This window comes from Leucopleurus acutus, assembly GCF_964270905.1.
Source record: "Leucopleurus acutus genome assembly, chromosome: 4".
In the NCBI taxonomy this organism is placed as follows: Eukaryota; Metazoa; Chordata; class Mammalia; order Artiodactyla; family Delphinidae; genus Leucopleurus; species Leucopleurus acutus.
This window is the reverse complement of record NC_139146.1, coordinates 143,589,877-143,601,999: the sequence shown is the minus strand read 5'-3', so window position 1 is coordinate 143,601,999 and position 12,123 is coordinate 143,589,877. Positions and strand designations below refer to the sequence as shown.

Below are 12,123 nucleotides of genomic sequence, written 5' to 3'. Positions count from 1 at the left end.
CACAAACCACACACAACACATAAAAGCTGTATCCCAAGTGACCATAAAAAATCAAAAACTGCAAAGCTATAAGAGACCCTGGATATCATTTCACACGTATACATAATGGAATATTACTCAGGCATAAAAAGAAATGAAATTGAGTTATTTGTAGTGAGGTGGATGGACCTAGAGTCTGTCATACAGAGTGAAGTAAGTCAGCAAGAGAAAAACAAATACCATATGCTAACACATATATATGGGATCTGAAAAAGAAAAAAAAAAGGTTCTGAAGAACCTAGGGGCAGGACAGGAATAAAGATGCAGACATAGAGAATGGACTTGAGGACACGGGGAGAGGGAAGGATAAGCTGGGACGAAGTGAGAGAGTGGCATGGACATATATACAGTACCAACTGTAAAATAGATAGCTAGTGGGAAGCAGCCACATAGCACAGGGAGATCAGCTCGGTGCTTTGTGACCACCTAGAGGGGTGGGATAGGGAGGGTGGGAGGGAGATGCAAGACGGAGGAGATACGGGGATATATGTATATGTATAGCTGGTTCACTTTGTTATAAAGCAGAAACTAACACATCATTGTAAAGCAATTATATTCCAATAAAGATGTTAAAAAAATAAAATAAAATTGCATTGCAGAGCTGAAGAATCTAAGCACAGAGACAAATAAAATGAATTATCAACATCTATTTACCTATTCAGAAAATAGGACTGTGTTCTCCTCTCCTTAGCCAGTGTTGTTTTTAAAAAAATCCTCTTACCTAGTAAAGCTCCAAAAATTACTTTGGGCAACTTATCTCAAATAATATATGTATACATCCTTACACCAAGGCTGTGAGTGACTACTGAAGCATGGGAACTGATAAAATCTTTGAGCCTTTTCTTAATAACAGATGACTGATTATTTTTCTTTAGCATATGTAAACTTTATAACCTTTTAAGGACTTTTAGTTAGTTTCATTAATAAGTGAATCTAGTTTTTAAAGAAGTCTTGATAGCTGGATTTTTAACTAATTGAGTATCTATTTGAATGAATTAGCGATTAGTTGATGTAACTGAAATGGACACCTATTTTGTGTATAAAGGGTATTTACAGTGTTTGGTGGAGCTGTCAGTATAGGTATGATGATAAAACCTACTCCCTGGGACTTCCCTGGTGGCGCAGTGGTTAAGAATCCTCCTGCCAATGCAGGGGACACAGGTTCGAGCCCTGGTCCAGGAAGATCCCACATGCCGCAGAGCAACTAAGCCCGTGCGCCGCAACTACTGAGCCTGCGCTCTGGAGTCCGCGAGCCACAACTACTGAAGCTTGCATGCCTAGGGCCGGTGCTCTGCAACAAGAGAAGCCACAGCAATGAGAAGCCCGTGCACCGCAATGAAGAGTAGCCCCTGCTCGCCACAGCTAGAGGAAGCCCACGCACAGCAACGGAGACCCAACACAGCCAATAAATATATTTTTTTAAAAAAACCTACTCCCTAACTCTATGTTCACTACGTCTGTAGATCTTGCTCTAGAAAATACCCTGACATACTTTTGTATTTCAATATATGAGTCTGTGAAATCATTTTAATTAAGCAATTTCTAACAAAAATTATTTGCTGGTGGTTAAAACACGGCACAACTAGTATATGTATCTGCTTCCTGATGGTAAAGAATAGTGTTACTCAGATAACACAAACCTTACATGTGAACATCATATGCCCATCATCTCCTTCTCTAGAAACTTATGCAATAGACAATAATCATGAATGTGTTATACATACAGACATAGACTATTTTTCACTGGAGAGTTATTTTTTATATAAAGATAAACTGAAATCAATTGTGATGTTCAATAATAGGAACATGGTAAACATGTATGTTCGTGAGACTGACTCCTAGGCAGCTACTGAAAATGACTCAGTATACATGCACCCTATGTTCGTAGCAGCACTATTCACAATAGCCAAGACACATCAACAACCTAAATGACAATCGACAGGTGAATGGGTAAAGAAGATGTACAGGGACTTCCCTTGTTGTCCAGTGGTAAAGAATCCTCCTGCCAATGCAGGGGACGCGGGTTCGATCCCTCGTGGGGGAATTAAGACCTCACATGCCGTGGGACAGATAAGCCTGTGTGCTACAACTACTGAGCTTGTGCACCTCAACGAGAGAGCCCACGTGCTGCAAACTACAGAGGGCACATGCTCTGGAGCCCGCACACAATGAGAGAAAAACCCACATGCCACAACCAGAGAGAGGCCTGCGCGCTGCAACAAAAGATTCCGCATGCCTCAAAAAAGATCCCGTATGCTGCACCTAAGACCCAATGCAGCCAAAAAATAAATAAAGGGGAAAAAAGGGCTAGCCATCACAGCCTTATTTTAAAAAAAAACGTGGTACGTATACACAATAGAATACTACTTAGCCATAAAAAAGGACAAAATAATGCCATGTGCAGCAACATGGATGTACCTAGAGATTATCATACTAAATGAAGTGAGTCAGAAAGAGAAAGGTAAATACAATATCACTTACAGGTAGAATCTAAAATATGACACAAATGAACCTATCTATGAAACAGAAACAGAATAAGGGATATAGAGAAGACACTTACGGTTGTCAAGGGGGAGGGGGGTTTGGGAAGGAGGGATTGGGAGTTTGGGATTAGCAGATGCAAACTATTATATAGAGAATGGATAAACAACAAGGTCCTACTGTATAGAACAGGGAACTATATTCAATATTCTGTGATAAACCATAACAGAAAAGAATGTGTGTGTATATATATATATATGTATGTATAACTGAGTCACTTTGCTGTACAGCAGTAATTAACACAACATTGTAATTTAATTATACTTCAATTAAAAAATAACTTTAAAAAAATGATGCTGTAGAAGTCTATTTAATAATACATGGATATTGCAACATTATGCTTTAAGTAAAAAAATGTATTTAGAATCCTTATTTTAAAATCCTATTTATGCTAAGAAAATTCCAGTAGTATACACATCAATCTTTTGTAAAGCTACCTCTGGATGACAAAATGACAGGATTATAGGTATTTTTTTCTTTGAACGTTTTTCTGTGTTTCCCAAATTTTCTATAATGTGTATTTGCAAACTAAAAATGATACTAACAAAATTAAATATATACAACAGACTCTAAAATGAAATACTGGTTACATATATATGTTTTTCTGTGGACTATTAGTGAGTCCAACCTATGAGCCTTGGACAACTTATTTTACGAGGCCATGAAAAGGACAAGCTGATGTTTGACAGGTAGAGTTGCATTTAGCATTCCAAACAGCAATTTAACCCACTTAACTTCACAAAACTCAAAATGTCATGGAATTGTCAGTATAAATTGCTTACCAACACACTGGCAAGCCATATCATAAACTTTTAGAGAAAAGACAGGTCTTGAAGATCCTAGGCTTATTCCCTCATTTTACCGAGAAGGAGATACGGGCTCCGAGCATTCTGTTTAAGTGACCAACTGAAGGTCAGTTGGTGATAGAACTAGGCCTAGAACATAAGAGTCCTGACCCCTAGTCCCATGCTGTTTTCTAAACTCAAAATGCTTTAGTTGGTTGTGTTTGATTCTTCCTAAAGACAATGTTCAGCTTGTGCTTATGGATACTGAAAGCATGCCACACATAGGAAAAGAGATCTGCATGTATATTAAACATCTATGTAACACATCTCTTTAGAGTCTGCCTTCATTAGTTATTTATGACTGATACAAGCTGTGATGTGCCCCACTTCTCTTTTCCATTTCCAATGCTGTTAATTAAGTCGTTCAGAGAGTTTAGAAAAAGACAAAGTGGGAAACGTTTCATTGTGACTTAAGGAAATTTAACTTCAGAGTATTCAGAGGATTTGAAACAAATATTATGCATCTGTCCTATAATGAAAATGACGGTTTTAAAGCATCACTACATTCAGCCTTTCGAACACATCACAGTGGTTTCTGTTCTCATAACACCCTATAGCGTGAGGATACATCCAGCCAAATGGCACTACCTGCAGTAAGCGAGGGCCATGAGCCACATACTCGTGGCTGTCCTTCCTTCGTAGTCATTTAGACAAATCTCCTGGAGGGCCATTTAACACTGAAGCGGCCATGAAGAGCTTCCTTACATTCTAAGCGGTAGCCATGTCATTCCGGAGGTGGCAGAACCTCAAAATATTTCTCAGGGTCATGCAGTTTCCTCTGAGACAATAACTCATCAAGAATATGAAGACCTACTATGTATCTAACACTGTGAGAAATACATAACTTTACAGGGCTGTTCTCTTAGTCTACCAAGGAGCTTAAAAGCTTAGCTGGGGAGATGGAACTACTAGTGAAATGATGAGAAAACCACTGAGTGCCAAAGCAGACAGGCAGATGAAAGCACCACGTGCTGCAGCAAAACTGGGGGCAGAATCATTTAGTACTTCTGGAGAAATGATAGGCTTAGAGATGAGATGGATTAGGAAGGGCCAGAGAGTGGAAGAGAAGCTTTCTGAAGAAGTCATCATGTCGAAACCTGCTACAGGGTCAGGATTAGGGCTGCTTGACAATGGCAGCCCTTGTCTTCACTCTGGATGCCCCTGGTGGAGTGTAAAGCAAGTTCTAGGGAGTTCAAGTTGCTCTGATGTGTTCGGAGAGCACGTCAGCTCCAGTTTACCTGAGGTTTTGCAATCACTCTCCTGAGGCCCACAGACTGCCTGAAGCATCTTCATCTTGGAATTCCCTCTAGATCTTTGTAGTCCAGGCTATGGAGAGCGGGAGGGCCTAGGGAAGCAGGGAATCGTCCTGGTACTTAGGTAGATTTCCTTCATTTTCCTATAAACTGACTGACAAAGGACTAGGGATTTCTAAGTCTAGTTTTTCTATGAATATCAGGAAGGCTGTTAAACCTCAATGTCCCCATGAGAAGCTGGAAGAGAGCCGCCATGGGGATTGAAAAGGGGCCTCTTCACCTGGTATTTTAAGATTAAAATGAGAAACTGCAGTTTGACCTCAACTAGATCGAGACCCCAAAAGCCCACTCACCATAGACTATGACAGTTGCGGTCGTGCTTTTCCTCTTGGCGACAATGTTTTTGGCAACACAAGTATAGTTTGCAGTATCCGAGAGGCGGGCCTGCTTGATGATGAGGTTGTGATCAATAGTAATATAAAAGTTCCGATCTTCAACAGGATCAATGATGTCTTCATTTTTCAACCATTCCACCTAAAGATGCACGAGAGAAACAGATAAACTCCCAGTATGGATCCCCTGATGGCTGTCTGTCCTAACTTTTGTTTTGCAGTGTGGATAACGTTGTTCCACGCCACAGACTTCTGCAAAGTGGAGAAAGTAACTTTCTGAGGTCACATTAAGTATCACTCACCTGCCAAACATGCTGATTCTGTCTGTACTACATTATTCTCAAATGTCAATGACCCGACTGGGAAATACAGTGTTCAAATTGCTTTCACTTTGCCCTCCAGGCAGGAATCGGGAATGTGCATTGCCAAGTTCAGAACCCAATCAAAAATAATAGGCTAAGCATTTCAAACTGAACTCAAACCTTTTGCTATTTGTTTACTCCTGGCAACTTACCTGCTGCTTTTCAGCAGAGAATATAAGGACTATTAAAAAAGCTCAAAAGGCATCTTAGACATCGTGCAGCTCTAATAAAACATTGGATGATTTATGCGTAACATATGGATTAAATTCCCCTAAAAGTGCACTTACTTTAAAATAGAGCAAACACATATTTAGAGATGTATCTAAGCCAAAATCTTGGGAGGAAAAAAAAAAAAGGTTTTCTACTAACTCTCATTATAATCTAAATAGCATGTAAGTCATAGTCAAATTTCTCTTCTTGTCTATCTCGAGCATCAAATCTTTGGCATACGGTTTGCTTCTGGAGAACCTGACCTAAGACATGACTGTTCAAAACTACTGAACTATTTTTCCTGTGCAAATATCAGTTTAGCAACAGCAATGTTAGCCTTACAGAATGAAAGGAGGGAAATATATCTGTATAAGATGTCCTTATGAAGGATAAACTATTTCTTGTTCCATAAATTACCTTTTTTCCCCTATGCACAGGTTTTTCCATAAAGCAAAACAACATTGATATTTACCACACTTAAACTTTCCTTTTACATTAGTGTGGATACCCATACAAGTAACCTTTAGTGGTAGGGAGTCAATAGTATTGCCATTTTCAAAATCTTAAGGAGCTTCCCTTGCACCACAAGAGGTCTGGAAATTAATCTCTAAATCTGTCAGTGGGCGGGACGTTACAGAGCTCTAAATTACATCTAACACAGGGACTCTAAAACAATGATTCCCTAATCCTTAGAAGAGAGGACAAAATTTAAAGGGAAAAATAAAATACAATCATCTTAAAATAAACATATGAGGATGTAGATAAGAGTAACTATTTGTAAAGACGTAAATTTTGAAATAGCTAAACAGTGTTGATATTTACACTAATGGAAGTGGGAAAGCGTGAAATCCATCTAAAATAGTGGAGTTTTAAAACATGCATTTTGTTTTCAATAAAGACAGCACATTCAGTCCTGTGCTTGGATATATTGGATGAGAGACGCACACTCACTTGACCTGGATTTTCTCAAACTTCGGCCCTACATGTGCGGTCATATGATCTTGCTACAAGTGCAAGAGGAAAGGGAGCAAGATTCAGACTATTAGAAAACTGCCTGATGATAATTGAAAGCTGACGTTAATATCTTCTGAAGCTCATCTTTACACAGATTATCTTTGCCGTTCGAAAGAAAGCTTTCCACTTACAGAAGGTCCTGGGGCTCCCCTGATTTGTTCTTAGATCCCGTGTGTGTGTGGGGGTGGGGGGGCACACGCGTGGGCATGCGCAATTTTCTTTCAAGGACCCATACCTTCTACTTTGCTTTGAAGGATGGCCCTCAGGCTCCTAGATGTTTTGCTTCGAAGTACCTAGGGGTTCACAGCTCCCCCGACCACCACCTTCTCCTTTGCTGTGACCTCACAGGTATGGAAACAAGCCCTGTGTCCAATCAGGTTGGAACCTGAGTTGTTACTCTCCAGAGCTACCTCCTTGAGACATCTTCCAAATGTATACTTTCTGGGCTCCTTCTTTTCTCTCCTGCTTGCTCCACCCAGTTACAGGACTCTCCTGGCAGCACTTCTATAACAAACCATTTGCATTCAAACCTCTGCCTCGTGGTTTACTTCTGGAGAACCTGATCTAAGTCAGGACTGTTCGAAACTATGGTTTCTTCTATGTACACAATACTTAACAACAGTAATGCTATACTGATCGTAAATGACACAAAGAGATCCCAAGGGATACTGCAAACCACCTGTTTATTTGAAAAGTTTAGTATGTGGAAGAAAAAAAGGATTCTGCACTGCTGGCAAAACATTTAAAAAGACTTGCGTGATTACTGGGTATATATGATCTCTACTTTCTCATACGTGACTCTGTTATTTTCCTCAGGTGTCTCTCATCAACATCGGAGCAGTGATTATGACCTGAGATACGAGGACCCCTAGAAATGCTGAGGCAGTAACCCTGACCCTGTGAGGGACATGGCCCTCCTCCCCTGATTCTGGCTTTCACCCAGGGAAACTCTGCTTCGATTTATTCTCTACACTGGGCTTGCCTGTATGTCTTTGTTTGAAGAAACAATGACATCTACAGAGAGAAAAGAGCTATAGGAATGAAGAAAGGGCCCAAGGACTCGGGCTTTTAGCAAGATGCCCCCCTCCCAGTTCCCTATGCCCCAGAACTCCCAGTCTTGTCACCAAGTCCTGTTTTGAGACCTGATCTCCAGGAGAAGCTCAGGTCTGGACCACAGGTCATCACTCACCTCCTGCGCTAGAATCACCATCTTGCTCAGCACATCTCCATCACCCACCCTCCAGAACTCTTGAAACCCTTCCTCACTACCTTGGAACACGGCACCAACATCTTCCAAAATTTCAACCTCTGTTCAGATTGTTTTCTTCGCTTTTCTCTAACTAAATCCTAGCTCTTTCATGATGCTGCTGTTTCTTCTAGAGTCCTCTTAAGTGGGGATGTCTGATTTCCCACACCCAATGTACCACGAGGACTGGGGATTCAGTAAGTGGCCTCCTTGATCCACATTGTCTGCTCTACCTTCGCATCCTTGCAGTGAAACGTGGCTGTGCAAAGCCATGTTGCATGGTGTAATCTTACGTTCATGATGACAGAACTCAAGTGGGCCCTAAATTCTGCCAAAAGATGGTACGGTATTTCCAACGTCTGTTCACTGTTGCACACTCCTAGACAGCTATTTCACACCTTCTCCTCTCTGCTTAAACACTACCTCCCCTGCTATCCTCACTTTCGGCCAATGACCAAGATTTCCATGTCACGGAGAAAACTGACCATCACCAGACATCTCCCAAAGCTCCCACTATCCACCTACCACCACTGTTCTGCACCCTCCCTCCTGTTACTAGGGCAGCTCTCTGCTCCTACGTGTCACCTCTCACTTGTAGTCTGCATCCCAATCCTGTTCTCTTATTCAAGGGCAAGCCCCAGGAATTCTCCTCTCTTACATCATGAATTTCCCACTACACAGAATCCTTTCCACCAGCATACAGACACGTGGTTACTTTACACAACTTAAAAGAAAATCCCTCCCCACTCATTTCTGCCTTTAGTCACCCCCACGTTCCTTTGCTCACCTTAAAAGACACCTTGGAATACTTGTTTGTACATTCTCTCCAGTTCCTGTCCTCTTCATCTCTACTGAGTCCACTCTAATTCACACTGACCTCCAATGTCAGAACTGCTCTCTTTCCAAGGTACCAGTCACTTTTACTTTGTTAGATGGACTGGCGAGGTTTTAGCACTTGACTTAACTTGACTCAGCAGCAGCATTTGACCCCATCGGTTTCTCCCTCCTCCTTTCCTGCTTTCTCCAGACAGGGCACTTTCTTAGTTTTTGTCCCATCTCCTCCCATTCCCCCACAGCTTCCTTGGGGTTTAGGTCTGTTCTTCCTGGGTAGCTCTGTCCTTGGACCTCTTCTTTTTTCTATTTCCCATCCATATGCACTTTCTTGGTGAGCTCATCCAGTCTCATGCGGATGACTCCTAAATTTATCTCCAGTCTAGACCCCGTCCTTGAACTTCAGACTCATTAATCCGACTGCCTCCTTGCAACTCCACTGGGTTGTCTGATAACGATCCCCCGAACCACCCTCCAAAGCTGTCCCTCCCACCACCTTACCCGTCTCAGTCAAGGCCAACTCCATCCTTCTAGTAACTTAGACAGAAACCTCAGGCTTGGCCTTGACTACTCTCTTCCTCTCCCCTTTGCTGATTTGATGTCAGAGCAGCATATCATAATCTAACCACTTCTTGTCCCCTCAGCACCACTCCCTTCCCCGAGCAGATCACCATCATTTCTCTCCTGGATTACTGCGACAACTTTCTGTCTATATCTTTACTTTTCCCCTTGGTCCTAACATCTATTCTCAACACAGTAGAGTGATCCTTAAACCCTAAGTCAGATCATGCTATACCTCATCTCCAACCCTCCAGTGGCCCCCTATGTTGCTCAGTGTCAACCCCCAAATCCTTACAAGGACCCACAAGGTCCTGCATCACCAGGAACCCTGACCTCTCTGAGATCACCTAGTTTACTCTCGCCCTTTCTCTCATCTTTTTAGATGCTGACTCCTTTGCTGGTTCTTACACACATCACGGGTGCTCTTGCCTTGGGGATGTTGAGTCTGCTGGTGCACCTGCCTGGAATAATCTTTCCCCCAATAAGTCTGCTCTCTTCTCTCCTTCAGGTCTTTACTCAGACGTCACCTTCTCAGTGAGTCACTTCCTAATCAACCTTTAAAACTGCAACATCTCCCTCTGAGTATGCTTGCAATCCCTCACTCTCTTTTATTTTCTTCATCTCATATAGTCTGTATGTTACTTGTTAGTTGTCTCCTCTACCAGAATGTAAGCTCCACGGATTTGGGTCTATTTTTTGATCACTGTTATAGTCCCGTGGCCTGGAATCGGCAGAGAGTAGGTGCTTAATTAGTATTTGCTAAATGTAAGGACAAAACAATACATGTAGTAGGGTCAAGTCTGTTATACGTATTTTTAGATCTCCATAAAGTTGGTGCTTTAACTGTCAAATTTAATAATGAATATATATGGTGAGAGCAATTTTAAACATCCCTTCTAGCTAAGTTCTGCTGGAGATTAAAAACACAAGTCTCCACTGCCTAGGGTCAAATCCTACAGAGCTGGCCTGGCCTCCAAGTGGACTCATTGGAGAAATCATGACATAGAAGAGGGCCCGTGGAATGATGCTAGGGGACCTCCAGTGTTTCACTGCCATTTATAAGTATGAGTCTGAAGTGTCCAGTGGCCAACATGTCGTAACTAAGGATTCTTTGAAAATGGAACTCTCTCTAGCCCACATTATACCTGTAGGTCTGCTTCAGAATTTTAAGGTGTTTGAGTAATTATTGCGGAATTTCATCTAGTAAGCACAGAATCTAGGTGATCAGAGTAAACCTGAGACTGTAACACAGCTTCCCAAGAACTTTCAATTTCAATAAACAAAGATGCACCTTGTCATTTCAATTCCATTCCGCAAACACTGAGTACGTACTATGTACTATGCACAGTACTATGTACTATGTGTCAAGTGTTGCGCGATAAAGGGAAAAATCAGATAAGTGCTTCCCTTATGCTTATGTAGCATTCGCTACGTAAGAAGACAAACCTATAAACTAGTAATTACAATGTGACAGGAACAACAGACATGTGCAAGGATGGAAGCATATCGGGGTTCAAATTATGTGAGGAGAGGACATTTGAACCAGTTTCTCAGGGATGGAGTTAAGCTTGTTGGGAAGGCAAAGGAAAGCGTGGGATGAAGGATGAAGAGGATATTTCAGGAAGAGGAAGCAGCAGGTGCTTCACACAGGCTTGAACCCTCTTGGGAAGTCTGAGCACTGGACAGTGGTCTTAGCTGCACAGCCAGGGCAAGCTGAACAAGGATGGAGAAGTTGCTTTCAGGAAATCACTGAGGGACTCCCATGCTGTGATCCACTGAAGGGTTTAAAGAGAACAGGCATTACGATGCTTTGCTTTAAGAATGACTATTTTAGGGGGCAGTGTGGATTACTAGGGAGGCACAGTGGAAGCTGGAAAGCAGTTAAAAAGGCTACAGTCGTAGTCCTGGTGAAAGACCATGAAGACTGAATTAAGGAAGGACCAAGGGGACTGGGGAGAAAAGGATGGATACAGAAAGTAATTTGAAGGGGCAAGGGATATGGCAGAAGAGTTGCCTGTATGTGGAAAGGAGGGTGCAAGACAAACCCATCTCGTTTCTGGCTTGGGGACCTGTGTGTAGATCAGGGATAAAGGAGGCAGACAAGATTTAAGGGCTGAAAGGATAATGATGAGTTGATTTGGCTGATCTTACAAGGAATCCAGATAGTACAACATGATTCTCTACAATAGCTAAATTGCTCAAAATACTCCAGTTATTTCCATGAAAAGGGGGATTTTTTTTCCTCTAAAGTTCTGAAATACAAAAGTAACAACAATAAAACCCTCATTACTTCTGCTTCTCTTAGATCACAGCACTAAGAACAGAACACAGATATTGATTAAAAGGATAAAACAACATTTATTCCCATTTTGGTTAATTAAAAACTCAGGAGAGGATGTATGGGAGGGAAAACAAAGTGTGAGAATAATTCTGTTTATCGTGTAAAGGGTTGTCTGAATCAGCAAGATATATCAATATAAAAGCCTTACGGATATATTCTTTTATTAAAAATATATATCCTTTTCATGCAGAATCTCCAGCACTCAACACCATCAAATAAAGTGACACTCTTCCATTTGAAGTAATTTTACAGTGAGTCTCCTTACATGAACTGCATGTAAAATCCCAAGAAACAATACAGTGTCTTTGGTAGTGCTAGAAATTAATTGTATTGAGTATTTAAGTATTTAATTATACTTTTGCAATGCTACTTATTTGTAAGCTAATCTTGGTTAATCAGGAGTCAGTACTCGGGTCCGGCCTCTGAATTCTGTTCGTATTTTGTTCATTTCAGTGCTTCTTGTTGACTTCACCCTGAGACTTGGCTGC

General features: G+C 41.5%; 1 protein-coding gene across 2 annotated transcripts in view; it reads right to left on the bottom strand.

Annotated features, from left to right (window-relative positions):
• UNC5C (unc-5 netrin receptor C) overlaps positions 1-12,123 on the bottom strand; it is a gene marked incomplete at both ends in the record, with an annotated part of 393,819 nt that overhangs the window by 62,114 nt on the left and 319,582 nt on the right. For both annotated transcript variants that reach the window (XM_082837850.1, XM_082837851.1), the window contains one exon: positions 5,032-5,212. In XM_082837850.1, coding sequence (XP_082693976.1) covers positions 5,032-5,212 — 181 coding nt within the window. The remainder of the gene's footprint in view (positions 1-5,031; positions 5,213-12,123) is intronic.